This window comes from Microcaecilia unicolor, chromosome 5, assembly GCF_901765095.1.
Source record: "Microcaecilia unicolor chromosome 5, aMicUni1.1, whole genome shotgun sequence".
In the NCBI taxonomy this organism is placed as follows: domain Eukaryota; kingdom Metazoa; phylum Chordata; class Amphibia; order Gymnophiona; family Siphonopidae; genus Microcaecilia; species Microcaecilia unicolor.
In genome coordinates, this window is record NC_044035.1 from 2,225,127 (window position 1) to 2,240,711 (window position 15,585).

Consider the following 15,585-nt stretch of genomic DNA (forward strand, 5'->3'; position numbering starts at 1 on the left):
GTGGTCACTAACCCCCTCCCACCCTCAAAAAAACTTTAAAAACTTTTTTTGCCAGCCTCAAATGTCATACCCAGCTCCATCACAGCAGTATACAGGTCCCTGGAGCAGTTTTAGTGGGTGCAGTGGACTTCAGGCAGGCGGACCCAAGCCCATCCCCCCTACCTGTTACACTTGTGGTGGAAAATGGGAGCCCTTCAAAACCCACCCGAAACCCACTGTACCCACATGTAGGTGCCCCCCTTCACCCCTTAGGGCTATGGTAGTGTTGTATAGTTGTGGGGAGTGGGTCTTTGGGGGGGGTTGGGGGGCTCAGCACCCAAGGTAAGGGAGCTATGCACCTTGGAGCTATTTTAAGCTTTTTTATTTTTTTACTTTTTACAAGTGCCCCCTAGAGTCTCGGGTTATCTTTAGCGATTGGTTCTTCATATTTCTCTAGTTTATTTACCTCTCCCTTAGGGGTTATTTTGATTCAAAGAAATGAAGCAAATTGGTGAGGAAGACGTCCCTTGGCTGACTCTGTCCCGTTAAACCATGTTTATCTACGTGTTCGGTAATTGTATTTTTTATAATAGTTTCCACTATTTTGCCCGGCCTTGGATAGTTATCTAAGGAGCTCATTTTCAAAAGAGAAAAACGTCCAAAACGTGGTATAAATCCGCATTTGGATGTTTTTCTCACAAAAAACGTCCAAATTGTTATTTTCAAAACCAATTTTTAGATGTTTTTCAATGAAGTCCGTCAAAAGCATGTTCAAATCACAAGGGGGCGTGTCAGGGGTGTGTTAAGGGCGGGATCTGGGCGTTCCTAACACGTTGACGTTTTTCAGCCTGTTTTTATAACAAATAAGGCACAAAAGGTTGCCCTAAATGACCCCGTGTTCACTGACACCCTCCCACCCCCCATAATGTGAATACAAATATGATTTAGCAGCCTCTATGACGGCCTCAGATGTTAAAGCCAGGTTTATTAGAGCAGCTTGCAGGTCCCTGGAGTAGTGTAGTGGTCAGTGCAGTGCCCCATGGAGTGGGGGGCTCTGGTCCCTATCTCCCTCACCTGTCACATTTGTGGTGGAAACTGTAAGCCCTCCAAAACTCAGCAGAAACCCACTGTACCCACGAGAACCCTTAACTTGGTGTGGAGGAGTGGCCTAGTGGTGTGGAGGAGTGGCCTAGTGGTTAGGGTGGTGGACTTTGGTCCTGAGGAACTGAGTTCGATTCTCACTTCAGGCACAGGCAGCTCCTTGTGACTCTGGGCAAGTCACTTAACCCTCCATTGCCCCATGTAAGCCGCATTGAGCCTGCCATGGGTGGGAAAGCGCGGGGTACAAATGTAATAAATAATAATAACTAACTATAACACAATACCTATCTAACTTTATTCAGAATGTATATTTCTACAACTGCTTGGCCAAATCCTCTTGTCTCCCTTGACATTTTTGTAACACCAATTGTTTTCTTTAACCTGATATGGCGATGCTATAACAGGTCTTTGTAAGCCACATTGAGCCTGCAAATAGGTGGGAAAATGTGGGATACAAGTGCAATAAATAAATAAATATAGATGCCCCCTTCACCCATAAGGGCTACTGTGTACTGCTGTGGGCAGTGGATTTTGGGAGGTCAGCAGACAAGATAAGGCAGCAACAGTGAGATGTGTACCTGGGACCCTGTTTTTGAAGTCCACTAAGGGTGTCCCATTTATCTCTTGGGATGTCTGGGAGACCAGTCTCCTAAAAATGTTGGCCTCTCATACATCCCCATGGCTTCATTTTCTCCGTTTTTCACTTGGACTTTTTTTTTTTCTGAAAATGGACCAAAAAACAAAATGTCCAAAGCACAAAATCTTGTATTTTTGAAAACAAAAGATAGAGGTTTTTCTTTTTGGAAAATGAACTTCTTTCTTATTCAGATTTTGGACGTGTAGACGTCATATTGAAAATACCCCCTCTAAGTAATGGCAATATTCAACACCATTCCGGATATCAAGAACGATTATTATGGATAGGTTTTTCACTATCCTAAGTTTTCTGTGTAGATATCTGGATAATGTTGTTGAATATCACCATTACCTGGAAATTCTGCTTTTCCACTGAAGGTCAGGCGCCCCTCCCCCGGCTCACCCTGGTACTATCTGGAAAACACCAGATATTTCTAGAAAATGTCACTGAATATTGATGATTAGACCCAGATAACTGCTTTTAAATATCAGCCCCATGTTTTCCAAGCACCTACTTATACCGTTGAGCAACTGTATTAGCACCCCTTACAAAATATCCCCAAAATATTAATTCCCACCAACAGATAATTCGGAAGTAACTTTCCCAAAAGACTGATGGAACTGTTCCCAGACATACTTGTTTCTTTTCAGTTTCAGAATGTGGGGGCGTCCCGCAATTTGAATGGAATAAGATACGTTATCCTCTCTGTGTTCCTGAAAACAGAAGAAAACAAGATGAGATTTCCAAATTATTCTAGGACTGATCAGATCAGTGACGTTCCAGGTCCTTCACTCTCAGTGTCTAAATATCTGGAGTGAAATGACACAACTGTACCAGAGACGATATCTCAAATGGTCACTGTTCTGAGGTGGGCAACTGAGTTTGTCACTTATTCATATTTATCATTGCACCTTAAGTCCCAAATGCTAAGCACATCAAGACACGGTTCGTCAAGTACCTTCAAGCCATAGTGATAGAATAGAATAAGTCTTAATAATAACAGCAAAAGGAGAACATGAGAAACATGGGTCACACCAGGGCCGCCAAGAGGCTGAGCCAGGCCCGGGGCAGGGCCACCACTCCCCCCCTCACGATTATCACCGCTGCCACCCCCCCCCCCCCAGGTTCACAAATACCTTGGCTGGCAGGGGTCCCGAGGCCCCTCCAGCAGACGAGCTCTTCTTCCAGTGCTGCTCTTCACTCTGCCCATTACCTGCCCCTGCAGCTGCTTTTTCTCTCAGCGCATGCTCGGCTTCAAAACCAAGCAAGCACGGCCTGAGGGGAAAAGCAGCCGCTTGGTAAAAAATGGGCAGAGTGAAGAGCAGCGCTAGAGGAAGACCTGCATTGTCTGCTCCTCTGGGTCCTCCCCAGCCTCCAAGGGTGACCCGGTACTGGAGTTTTCTCTCTTCTGCTCCTGTCGGGACGCAATCACCCAGGTCCTGTCAGGAGCAGAAGACAGAGAGACCCCGGCGCAGGGCCCCCCCTTGTAGGCCTGGGCAAGGGTAATTTTGCCCCCCCACCCCCACCCCCCTCTCAGCGGCCCTGGTTCACATTCAGGAAGAGATGACTGTGGATTCTGAGACTACAGGCAAAGAGGCATTTCTTTGTAACAAAGGTCACAAGAGCAGATGCAGGAAAGTTATCACAAACTGAAAGTCCACTGCTGGAGATTCGAATGAGACCATCACACAAGTGACACAATCAATGCTGGTCCCTTGAAGAAACCACTTTCCAACTGGAAGTTGTAACTGAAAGATGATCATGTTGGAGAGAGCTGAAGGGAATGTGTAGCACAGAGAAAGGAAGTTATTCAGGTAACAGGAAGTGAATAACAGGAAGTGTCAGTTTTAAAATATGTTGTGCTTCGTTACTCATGTCCTCTTCTCCCTTGTCCATATGGATTATTGTGGGTCTACACTAGAACCTTTTGCCTGTCGCCCCCATGACCTCTTTGAGTTTCTCCAGCATTTTTACTGTAGGGCTTCTTGAGGTGACTGCTGAAGTAGTCGTTAGTGAAGGTTGGAAAATACTTATTCCCAGGAGGCATCACAGCCTTCACTGGGCCAAAAGTTTCACTGTGGATTAACTCTAGTAAAAAGACTGCTACTTTTTAAAAACTTTATTTTTTTTTCTCAATTTTTCTCATGTTAGAAGATCTGTTTATACCTTATTAGGCATTAACTAAATATCGGTGCTCAGTGATTACAAATTTGCTTGGGAATTAAATTATGTCTTTTCTTTGACTCAACAGGTACAAAGAGATAGAGCAGCTTTTAAACTAGAAACGGGGGGAAGGCCGACAGTCGCTCAAAAGCGCTTGGTTCGGGATAAAGTATCTTTCAAAGATATAAAAACAGGGAAGACAGGGTATCTCGATAGTGAGGTTTCAAAAGAGACCATAGTAGATCAGGAGTCCTTAAATAAAAATAAATCAAAAAACAGACAAAAGATTGCAAATTAATACTGTCAAATACTAAGAATGATGTAAATAGGAACAACAAACATACTTTGAAATGTCTATATGCGAATGCCAGGAGCCTAAGAAATAAGATGGGAGAGTTAGAATATATTGCACTAAATGAAAAATTAGATATAATAGGCATCTCTGAGACCTGGTGGAAGGAGGATAACCAGTGGGACACTGTCATACCGGGGTACAAATTATATCATAGTGATAGGGTGGATCGAATTGGTGGAGGGGTAGCATTGTATATTAATGAGAGCCTTGAATCAAATAGATTGACAATTCTGCAGGAAACAAAACACTTCTTAGAATCACTATGGATTGAAATTCCAGGTGTAAAGGGAAAAAGGATAGTGATAGGAGTGTACTACCATCCGCCTAGCCAGGATGAACAGACGGATGCAGAAATGTTAAAGGAAATTAGGGACGCAAACAAACTGGGCAACACAATAATAATGGGTGATTTCAATTACCCCGATATTGACTGGGTAAATGTAACATCAGGACACGCTAAGGAGTCAAGGACAGCTTTATGGAGCAGCTGGTACAGGAGCCGACGAGAGAAGGAAAAATTCTAGACCTAGTCCTTAGTGGAGCACATGATCTGGTGCGGGAGGTAATGGTGCTGGGGCCACTTGATAACAGTGATCATAATATGATAAAATTTGATATTAGCTTTGAAGTAAGTATATACAGGAAATCCAATACGTTAACGTTTAACTTTAAAAAAGGAGGATAAAATGAGAAGAACATTGAAAAAAAACTTAGAGGAGTGGCTTCGAGGGTCAAAAATTTACATCAGGCATGGATGTTGTTGAAAAACACCATCCTGGAAGCCCAGACCAAATATATTCCGCGTTTTAAAAAAGGAGGACGGAAGACCAAATGACAGCCGACGTGGTTAAAAAGTGAGGTGAAGGAAGCTATTATAGCTAAAAGAAAATCCTTCAGAAAATGGAAGAAGGAACCAACTGAAAATAATAAGAAACAGCATAAGGAATGTGAACTCAAATGCAAAGCGCTGATAAGGAAAGCTAAGAGGGACTTCGAAAAAAAGATTGCATTGGAGGCAAAAACACATAGTAACATTTTTAGGTATATTAAAAGCAGGAAGCCGGCAAAAGAGTCGGTTGGACTGCTAGATGACCGAGGGGTAAAAGGGGCGATCAGGGAAGACAAAGCCATAGCAGAGAAGTTAAATGAATTCTTTGCTTCAGTCTTCACCGAGGAAGATTTGGGAGAGATACCAGTGCCAGAAATGGTATTTGAAACTGACGAGTCGGTGAAACTGAAAGAAATCTCTATAGACCTAGAGGATGTAATGGGGCAATTTGACAAATTGAAGAGCAGCAAATCTCCTGGACCGGATGGTATTCATCCCAGAGTACTGATAGAACTGAAAAATGAACTGGCGGAACTATTGTTAATAATATGTAATTTATCTTTAAAATTGAGCATGGTACCAGAAGATTGGAGGGTGGCCATCATAACGCCAATTTTTTAAAAAGGTTCCAGGGGAGATCCGGGAAATTATAGACCAGTGAGTCTGACATAGGTGCCGGGCAAAACGGTAGAGACTATTATAAAGAACAAAATTACAGAGCATATTCAAAAGCATGGATTAATGAGACAGAGTCAACATGGATTTAGTGAAGGGAAATCTTGCCTCACCAATCTATTACATTTCTTTAAAGGGGTTGAACAAACATGTGGATAAAGGTGAGCCAGTTGATATTGTATATCTGGATTTTCAGAAGGCATTTGACAAAGTACCTCATGAAAGACTCCAGAGGAAATTGGAGAGTCATGGGACAGGAGGTAGTGTTCTATTGTGGATTAAAAACTGGTTAAAAGATAGAAAACAGAGAGTAGAGTTAAATGGTCAGTATTCTCAATGGAGAAGGGTAGTTAATGGGGATCCGCAGGGGTCTGTGCTGGGACCGCTGCTTTTTAACATATTTATAAATGACCTAGAGATGGGAGTAACTAGTGAGGTAATGACATTTGTTGATGACACAAAGTTATTCAAAGTTGTTAAATCGCGAGAGGATTGTGAAAAATTACAAGAGGACCTTACGAGACTGGGAGACTGGGCATCTAAAAGGCAGATGAAGTTTAATGTGAGCAAGTGCAAAGTGATGCATGTGGGAAAAAGGAACCCAAATTATAGCTATGTCATGCAAGGTTCCACGTTAGGAGTCATGGACCAAGAAAAGGATCTAGGAGTCATCGTTGATGATACGTTGAAACCTTCTGCTCAGTGTGCTGCTGCAGCTAAGAAAGCAAATAGAATGTTAGGTATTATTAGGAAAGGAATGGAAAACAAAAATGAGGATGTTATAATGCCTTTGTATCGCTCCAAGGTGTGACCGCACCTCGAATATTGTGTTCAATTCTGGTTGCCACATCTCAAATTAGAATTAGAAAAGGTGCAGAGAAGGGCGATGAAAATGATAACGGGTATGGGACGACTTCTCTATGAGGAAAGACTAAAGTGGCTGGAGCTCTTCAGCTTGGAGAAAAGACGGCTGAGGGGAGATATGATAGAGGTCTATAAAATAATGAGTGGAGTGGAATGGGTAGACGTGAAGTGTCTGTTTACACTTTCCAAAAATACTAGGACTAGCGGACATGTGATAATGCTACAAAATAGTACATTTAAAATGAATCGGACAAAATGTTTCTTCACTCAACGTGTAATTCAACTCTGGAATTCATTGCCAGAAAATGTTGTAAAGGCAGTTAGCTTAGCAGAGTTTTAAAAAGGTTTTGGCGGCTTCCTAAAGGAAAAGTCCATAGACCATTACTAACTTGGACTTGGGGAAAATCCACTATTTCTGGGAATCTTGCCGGGTATTTGTGACCTGGATTGGCCACTGTTGGAAACAGGATGCTGGGCTCGATGGACCTTTGGTCTTTCCCAGTATGGCAATACTCATGAGTGAGACTCCTTGTGAAATGTTGCTGATACCTGTGTTGCTCCATCTGTTGATGTAAGACGCTGTTTCTTCTGGTCTGTAAGATAGTGAGGAATAACAATTTCATAGGCAGTTGCACTGGATTTGTGCTCAGGAAGTGCTCCTGGAAAAGGGGAAACATTGAACGGTGAAAAAAAGTGTAAACAGCAAACAATAACATGTAAATTAACTGGTATCAACAGTAAATAACTAACTACTACTACTACTACTATTTAGCATTTCTTTAGCGCTACAAGGCGTACGCAGCGCTGCACAAACATAGAAGAAAGACAGTCCCTGCTCAAAGAGCTTACAATCTAATAGACAAGAAATAAAGTAAGCAAATCAAATCAATTAATGTGAACGGGAAGGAAGAGAGGAGGGTAGGTGGAGGCGAGTGGTTACAAGTGGTTACGAGTCAAAAGCAATGTTAAAGAGGTGGGCTTTCAGTCTAGATTTAAAGGTGGCCAAGGATGGAGCAAGACGTAGGGGCTCAGGAAGTTTATTCCAGGCGTAGGGTGCAGCGAGACAGAAGGCGCGAAGTCTGGAGTTGGCAGTAGTGGAGAAGGGAACAGGTACCTGAGCAGTACCTGGGGAGTTCAGGAAAATAACTGCTCACATGTTTTGAACAGGGTCTCAGTGCAGAGATCTTTACACACTTCCTCTCTGAGACTGGGGGAATCCAGCACATTCTTGCTTGATTTTGAACTTCAGGGCCAATCAGAGCCCAGATAGCACTCAGGGGTATCTGGTGTACAGATATTTATTTATTTATTTATTGCATTTGTATCCCACATTTTCCCACCTTTTTGCAGGCTCAATGTGGCTTACAATACATCATAAATGGTGGAGATATAATAGAAAAATAGACATTTAGTTTACAGAAGAATCATGGTAACATGATAATGATATAACAGGATAGTAGTATAACAAGCAGATATTATAAGGCAGTTCTGAATATCTGTGAAGGAGTGGTGTATGTTTACATTTGTTGATCTTTGTGGTATGCTTTATTAAAGAGATAGGTCTTCAGTAGTTTTCGGAAGTTGGTTAGTTCGTAGCTCATTTTTAGGTTGCGCGGCAGTGCGTTCCATAGCTGTGTACTCAAGTAGGCGAAATTCGACGCATGCAATAATTTGTATTTTAGGCCTTTGCAGTTTGGAAAGTGCAGATTAAGGAATGTGCAGGATGATCTTTTAGCATTCCTGCGTGGTAGGTCTATCAGGTCTCACATGTAGGCTGGTGCTTCTCCATGAATGATTTTATGAACTAGGGAGCAAATTTTGAACGTGATGCGTTCTTTAAGTGGGAGCCAGTGTAGCTTTTCTCGTAAGGGTTTAGCACTTTCATATTTTGTTTTGCCAAATATGAGTCTGGCTGCAGTGTTCTGGGCTGTCTGAAGTTTTTTGATTATTTGCTCTTTGCAACCGGCGTAGAGTGCGTTGCAGTAGTCTAGATGACTAAGCACCATTGATTGTACCAGGTTGCGGAAAACAGTCCTTGGGAAGAAAGGTCTTAGTCTCTTTCATTTCCACATTGATTGGAACATCTTCTTGGTTGAGTTTTTTGCATGGCTTTCAAGTGTTAGGTGTCGGTCGATGGTTACTCCAAGAATTCTTAGGGTATCCAAGATTGGAAGGTTCAGATTTGGTGTGTTAATGGTGGTGAATTTGTTTGTGTTATATTGAGAGGTAAATACTAGGCATTGGCGTTTTCTGCATTAAGTTTCAGCTTAAATGCGTCCGCCCATGAATGCATGATATGGAGGCTTTGGTTAATGTCATTGGAAATTTCCTTTAAATCTTGTTTGAATGGGATGTAGAATCTGAGGCCTACTGCCCAAGTTTAAAAACCTAGAGCCTAGATTTGAGGCCTAAGGGTTTGCTTGCTGAATGACTTAGGTCAAGGAAAATGGCCTGTTGCTTAAAAGCAGTTTCTAATACAGAACAGTTGGCAGTGGAGAAACGAAACTGATCAAACATAGCATGAAGCAAACAACACCTACGGTAGGTGTGAAAGAACGGGGAGCTCAGAGGGGGAAGGTGTTAGAACATCTGCAAGATAAGAACATTTTGCGGTCAGGGTGTAATTTGATAATCAGATTGATAAGCAAGATCTATGAGAACCCATAGAGTTTAATGCAGTCAAAAGAATATAAAAGCTGACAACTTTTGATGCAAGGCAGAAGCATTCCTGAGGCATATCAGACACAAGAGGTCCGGCCACATGAATCTCCTCCTGAAAGAACATATGTATGCATTGTAATCGTATATTACTTGGTGAGTATTGAAATAAAAACTTGTAATCTTTAGAACTAAACACTGACTCTCCTTCTCTTTCTTACTATACGCAGTGATGGAATCAGATGTATACGATATTAGATTTCCCCAGGTTCTATCTGACATTAGACAATCAGATCAAACTTATAAGTTAATGTTACTCCCTCTATGTCAGACTAACAGAAGACAGACAATAGTCTGTTAGAATGACATGGCGTCTAGAGGTCTTAATGTGGCAGCCTTAGGTCCCCCAGTACTCGGTGAAATACCTGGCCCATTGTCACTGAGTACTGGTCCACTGGTCAACTCCCCTGATAACACCTAGAAGAGGACTGGGATAGTGAAGTAGAAAAATATCTTGAAGGCCTCTATCTTTGTTAGCCATTTGAACCCAACCGAGCAAGTATTCTGCCGCTCCCCAGTACCTCTCCACTCTTGTCTCTCCCTACGCCCCCCCCCCCTCGGGTACTCCGTTCTGTAGATAAACCTCTCTTGTCTGTCCCCTTCTCCTCTACTGCTAATTCCAGACTCCTTTTCTTTTTTCTCGCTGCACCTCACGTCTGGAATAGACTTCCCGAGCTTGTACGTCTAGCCCCGTCCTTGGCTGTTTTCAAATCCAGGCTGAAAGCCCACCTCCTCTTTAACGCAGCTTTTGACTCCTAACCACTACTCACTTGCCCTGTACCCTTTTATCCCTTACCTCTTAGTTGTTCTGTCTGTTTGTCTGTCCTATTAGATTGTGAGCTCTTTGAGCAGGGACTGTCTTTTCGTGTGTGATGTACAGCGCTGCGTATGCCTTGTAGCGCTATAGAAGTGATAAGCAGTAGTAGTAGGAAAACAGTCACCTCTGCAACAGTTTTAAAGCAGAGGACAGATACCACCTGCTGGCCAAATGAGAGAAATACATGTCATAAAAATAATACTACAAATCACAGGCATGAAAATCCCCTGTTTCGCCAAACCTCCTCTCTTTAAGAGAGACCCTGGACTTCGGTTTCCTCAGACTGCTGGTCAACAGTCCAGTGTCATGGCAGTCCTGGCTCTTCCTTCCTGGAGAGTTCATCGGCATTGCCATGTTCATTGCCCTTCCAGTGCTGTATGGTGAAGTTGTACATCTGTAGATGCAGCCTCCACTGGAGTAGCTTCCCATTCTCTCCCGAGACTCTTTAAAGTCAGACCAATGGATTGTGATCTGTGATGACAGTAAAGTCATCCCATACAGATATGGTTGCAGTTTCTTAAGTGCCCACACTAAGGCCAAACATTATTTTTCAATAATGGCATATGTCATGGAGCTTGCGACTCGGGTACACCATGGGGTGCTCCTCCCCTCTGCTATTCACGACTGAGGTCAGCTCCAATGCAATATGTTGAATCTTTGTTGGCAATCAGGTGCAGCTAGTCCTGGGGCAGTAACTAATGTAGTCTTTAATGTTTGGAAAGCTGCTTCACACTCTGGTGACCAGGCAATGATTCGGGGCAGTCTCTTTTTGGTCAGGTCAGCAAGGGGCTTGGCTATGGTGCTATAGTGAGGCACAAACTTTCTGTAATACTCTGCTGTCCCAAGGGAGGCCAATACTTGCTTTTTGCTTTGGGGAGTGGGCCAATTCTGTATAGCTTCTACCTTAGCTGGCTCAGGTTTTAGCTGTCCACCTCTCACTCCGTGTCCTAAATACCAGACTTCTGCCATTCCCATCTGACATTTGCGGGGCTTGATGGTCAAGCGGGCCCTCCAGATCAAGTCTAATACCCCACTTAAATGGATCAGGTGGTCATCCCAAATCTGACTGTACACAACAATGTCATCAAGATAAGCCCTAGCATGCTCCTGGAGTCCATCTAACAGTAACATAGCAACATACTAGATGATGGCAGAAAAAGACCTGCACGGTCCATCTAGTCTGCCCATGATAAACTCATATGTGTATACCTTACCTTGATTTGTACCTGTCTTTTTCAGGGCACAGACCGTATAAGTCTGTCCAGCAGTATTTCCCGCCTCCCAACCACCAGTCCCGCCTCCCATCACCGGCTCCGGCACAGACCCCGTATAAGTCTGCCCTCCCCTATCCTAGCCTCTCAACCACCAACCCCTCTTCCCCCCACCACCCAATTTCAGCTAAGCTTCTGTGGATCCATTCCTTCTGCACAGAATTCCTTTATGCCTATCCCACGCATGTTTGAATTCCGTTACCGTTTTCATCTCCACCACCTCCCGCGGGAGGGCATTCCAAGTGTTCACCACCCTCTCTGTGAAGAAATACTTCCTGACATCTTTCCTGAGTCTGCCCCCCTTCAATCTCATTTCATGTCCTCTCATTCTACCACCTTCCCATCTCCGGAACAGATGATTGACCAAGCACTGGAACGTTCCAGGGGCATTTTTCATTCCAAAAGGCATCAAAGTAAATTCATAAAGGCCGAACGGGGTAATAAATGTTGATCAATCCTGATCATCAACTATTAGGGGGATCTGCCAGTACCCTCAACTAAGGTCCATTATGGTCAAGTACTGGGCCCCAGCTAATGGTCAAGCAACTTGTCCATCAGGGGCATTAGACAGGCATCAGATACAGTACATTCATTAAGCCTCCTGTAATCCACACAGAAGCGGATTGTGCCATCTTTCTTAGGAACAAAAACTACAGGAGAAGCTCAGGGGCTATGAGAACTCTTTATAATATCTAGGGCTGGGGGACATGTGATGCCACCTGAACAGCAGCAAGAAAGTGAGCTCCGTCGTATCTCTGCAAGTTCCTGCTAATTATACATGTCCTTCCCAGGTTTGCTGATTGTATTAGACTTCCGATTCGATTGGGAAGTGCTCAGGCATAGCTGAGCGTCTGAGAGAGTGTTTTGGGAGAAGGCATGCCCACAAGGAGCCAGAGAAGCCTAAAACACAAAAAAGCTCTCCCACTGAAAGCAACTAAGATGGCGGCGGGCCAAGAGTCTCAGCAGGCGACAGAGCGGCAGACAGGAGACTGGACAAGGGAGATCTCACGGACAGTGGCAACGGCGCTGGAAGACCGGTTAAATGAAATCCAGACAGCGGTGGAGAAGATGTGAGAAATTTGATACTCAGACCCGGAGAATTGTAGAAGTGGAACAGTGTGTGTCGGAACAGGAAGACGCAACACGTGGCATGGCGTCGTAGATTGCGGATTTACAAAAAGAGGCAGCGGCCCTCCGCGAGCGCTTGGAGGAGCAAGAGAATAGGAACTGCCGCAATAACCTTTGGGTCATTGGTCTGCCTGAGTCAGTCCAGGACAGGGAGCTACTATACCAGTTCTTCAGCACATGGTTGCCAGAACAGCTAGGAATAAAGGCTGTACAAATGGAATGCAATGTGACCATGCACATCGGATTGGATTGCGAGGAGAGTGTGACATTAAATCGGGTACAGCCATCGCACACTACATAAATTGGCAAGAAAAGGAACAATTGCTGAAAGCTTTCCGTTCTAAGAAGTCGCCATTGGAGTATGAAGGACACCGTTAATGTTTAATGATTATTCAGCCAGAGTAGCACAAATGCGCAGAGCCATGGTGCCAACGTGCACTTCATTGCACAGAAAAGGTATTCGTTTCTCGCTTATGTACCCAGCTAAACTCAGAATTTGGCATGCAGGGAAATCGGTCCTGTTCTTGGAAGTCTCGGTGGCTCAGGCCTTCCTGGGCAGTCTTAATAAAGAGGGACAAAGTGAGCCTGCTGAGTGAAGGTAACATCTGATAAGTGATCAGATCAAATCCACCATGCTGTGTTGTTTTTTTCTTTCTGGGCAGCATCCCACCCAGCAAGCATAAGGGGGGGGGGGGGTTCCTACGGATGTGGATTCCATTGATCTTTTGCTTGGGTTCTCTATCACAGAGGGCCATAAGAACTTTTAGGTTTATGGAGGTCTGTTTCTGGGGGTGAGGTTCAAAGTGTCTGGGGAGACTACTTGGGGAGGAATAATTTCATATTAAGAGAGCAGAGGGTGCGGGGTGAATAAACTTTTGCTGCGTTGTTCGTGGAGGGGGGAGGGTGCAAGCGCAACTTAAGAGGGAAGAGAGGGTTCATAAGGGGGGGAGAGAGGGAGGAGGGATGGGGTAGGTATGAATGATATGTTTGAGTGGGAAAGAGAGTATGAATGGGAGGAACATGGGGTAGTTCTAGTGATCACTACCGTAAGAGGGGAGGTGGGGGTGGGTAACGCAGTCTGGGAATCATGTTGTTTTCTACTGGGGGTTGTTGTACCGGGGTTGAAAAAGTCCAGCAGGCTCATCTGGGAGGCCTGTGGGACGGAAAGGGAGTATGTCACGCTTAACATAGGTCTGTTTACTTGCCATGGTTAATCTAAAATTTATATCTCTTAATGTGGATGGCATACACTCTCCTGTTAAACGCACAAAAATATTAGCATGGTTGAAATCCGAAAAGGATAACATCGCTTTTTTTGCAGGAAACTCACTTGTCCAGCGCTGAGCATGTAAAGTTGAAAAAGGGCTGGGTGGGGGAGGTGGTTAGCTCCTCTTATAACACCAGGCAATGGGGGGTGGCTATATTAATTCATAAACAACTTCTGATCAACATTCATAAAATAATTCAAGATAGAGAAGGTAGATATGTTATAATGCTAAGCGAACTATGGGGTCGCAAACTAGGCTTTTGTAATTTGTATGACCCTAATACATACAGCCATAAATTCTTTTCTGAAATAGTGGCTAAGCTGACACCATATTCAGAGTATCAACTCGTTCTGGGGGGGGGGGGGGGGGACTTTAACATTTGTGCCGATCCCACTGTTGATTGTAAACCTGTTAAACCAAGGGGAAGGGCCATTGAGAGCAAGGGTGTCAATTTTATATAATACATAAGCTGGGGACATTGGATATATGGAGGTTACTACACCCACACGATACGGAATTTACATTCTATTCACACATACATAACACTTACTTAAGATTAGATTATTTCCTTATATCACAATCCCTTTTCTCGGTCGTCAAGGAGGTTCAGGTTATTGACAACTCCTTATCAGATCACTCTGCAATATCGTTTGCTATATCTTACACAGCAGATTTGACAGAGAGGGTGTGGAAATTCTCGCCCTCTTTGTATAAAGATTCAGCATTTCGAACATACTTGAGGGAAAAATGGTTAGATTTCCAATCGACCAATGAGACCCCAGACATGGGACCTGTAACTTTCTGGGAAGCCTCCAAAGTAGTGTTAAGGGGATACATATTGGCATATACATCTAGTAAGAAGAAAAAGCTAGAGGCGGAGTTATTACAGCTATCACAAGAATACCAATCCCTTCGCAGGCAACATATGTACCGGTTGGATAAGCCCTCCAAAAATGCTATGATGGAGCTAAGACGCTAGATTGATCAGTTGTTGACCAGTTGGGCAGAAAGAGATATTTACTACCAAAGATTCAAACTGTTTAAGTGGGGTAGGAAGGCGAGGAAACATTTGGCCAGTTTGGTGTGCCCTTATAATTATTATAATTATTATTTATTTATTGCATTTGTACCCCACATTTTCCCACCTATTTGCAGGCTCAATGTGGCTTACAGAGTGTTGTTATGACAAAGTCATGACAGGATAATGGATACAATCAATGGTAAGCTGAAGATGGATGAGGAATTGGAGAATATAGTGTTAGATAGGATAGTTTAGGAGGTGAATTTGTGTCTTTAAGGGTTCTTTTTGTAGGCTCTATTGAAGAGATGTGTCTTCAGAGATTTGCGAAAGTTACTTAGATTATCCATGGTTTTTAGGGCTGGGGGTAACCCGTTCCATATCTGTGTACTTCTGTAGGAGAAGGTAGAGGCGTATGCCTGCTTATATTTAAGTCCTTTACAACTGGGGAAATTCAGGTTGAGGAATTTGCGGGCTGATGTCTTGGCGTTTCTGGGCGGTAGGTCCACAAAGTTAAACATGTACAGTGGGGCATCTGCATGGATGATCTTGTGTATGATTGTGCAGATCTTGAATTCGATACGTTCCTTGAGTGGAAGCCAGTGAAGTTTCTCTCTTAAGGGTTTCGCACTTTCATATTTGGTCTTTCCAAATATGAGTCTGGCTGCGGTATTTTGGGTTGTTTGGGGTTTCTTAATAGTTTGTTCTTTGCAGCCAGCGTACAGAGTATTACAGTAGTCCAGGTGACTAATTACCATAGAT

General features: G+C 43.6%; 1 protein-coding gene across 1 annotated transcript in view; it reads right to left on the reverse strand.

The window, feature by feature from the left end:
* Positions 1 to 15,585, reverse strand: part of LOC115471025 (disintegrin and metalloproteinase domain-containing protein 9-like) — a 122,078-nt gene that overhangs the window by 91,797 nt on the left and 14,696 nt on the right. Inside the window, exons 2-3 of the mRNA XM_030204694.1 lie at positions 7,153 to 7,262; positions 2,354 to 2,430 (exon numbers count right to left, since the gene is read on the reverse strand). Coding sequence (XP_030060554.1) covers positions 2,354 to 2,430; positions 7,153 to 7,262 — 187 coding nt within the window. The remainder of the gene's footprint in view (positions 1 to 2,353; positions 2,431 to 7,152; positions 7,263 to 15,585) is intronic.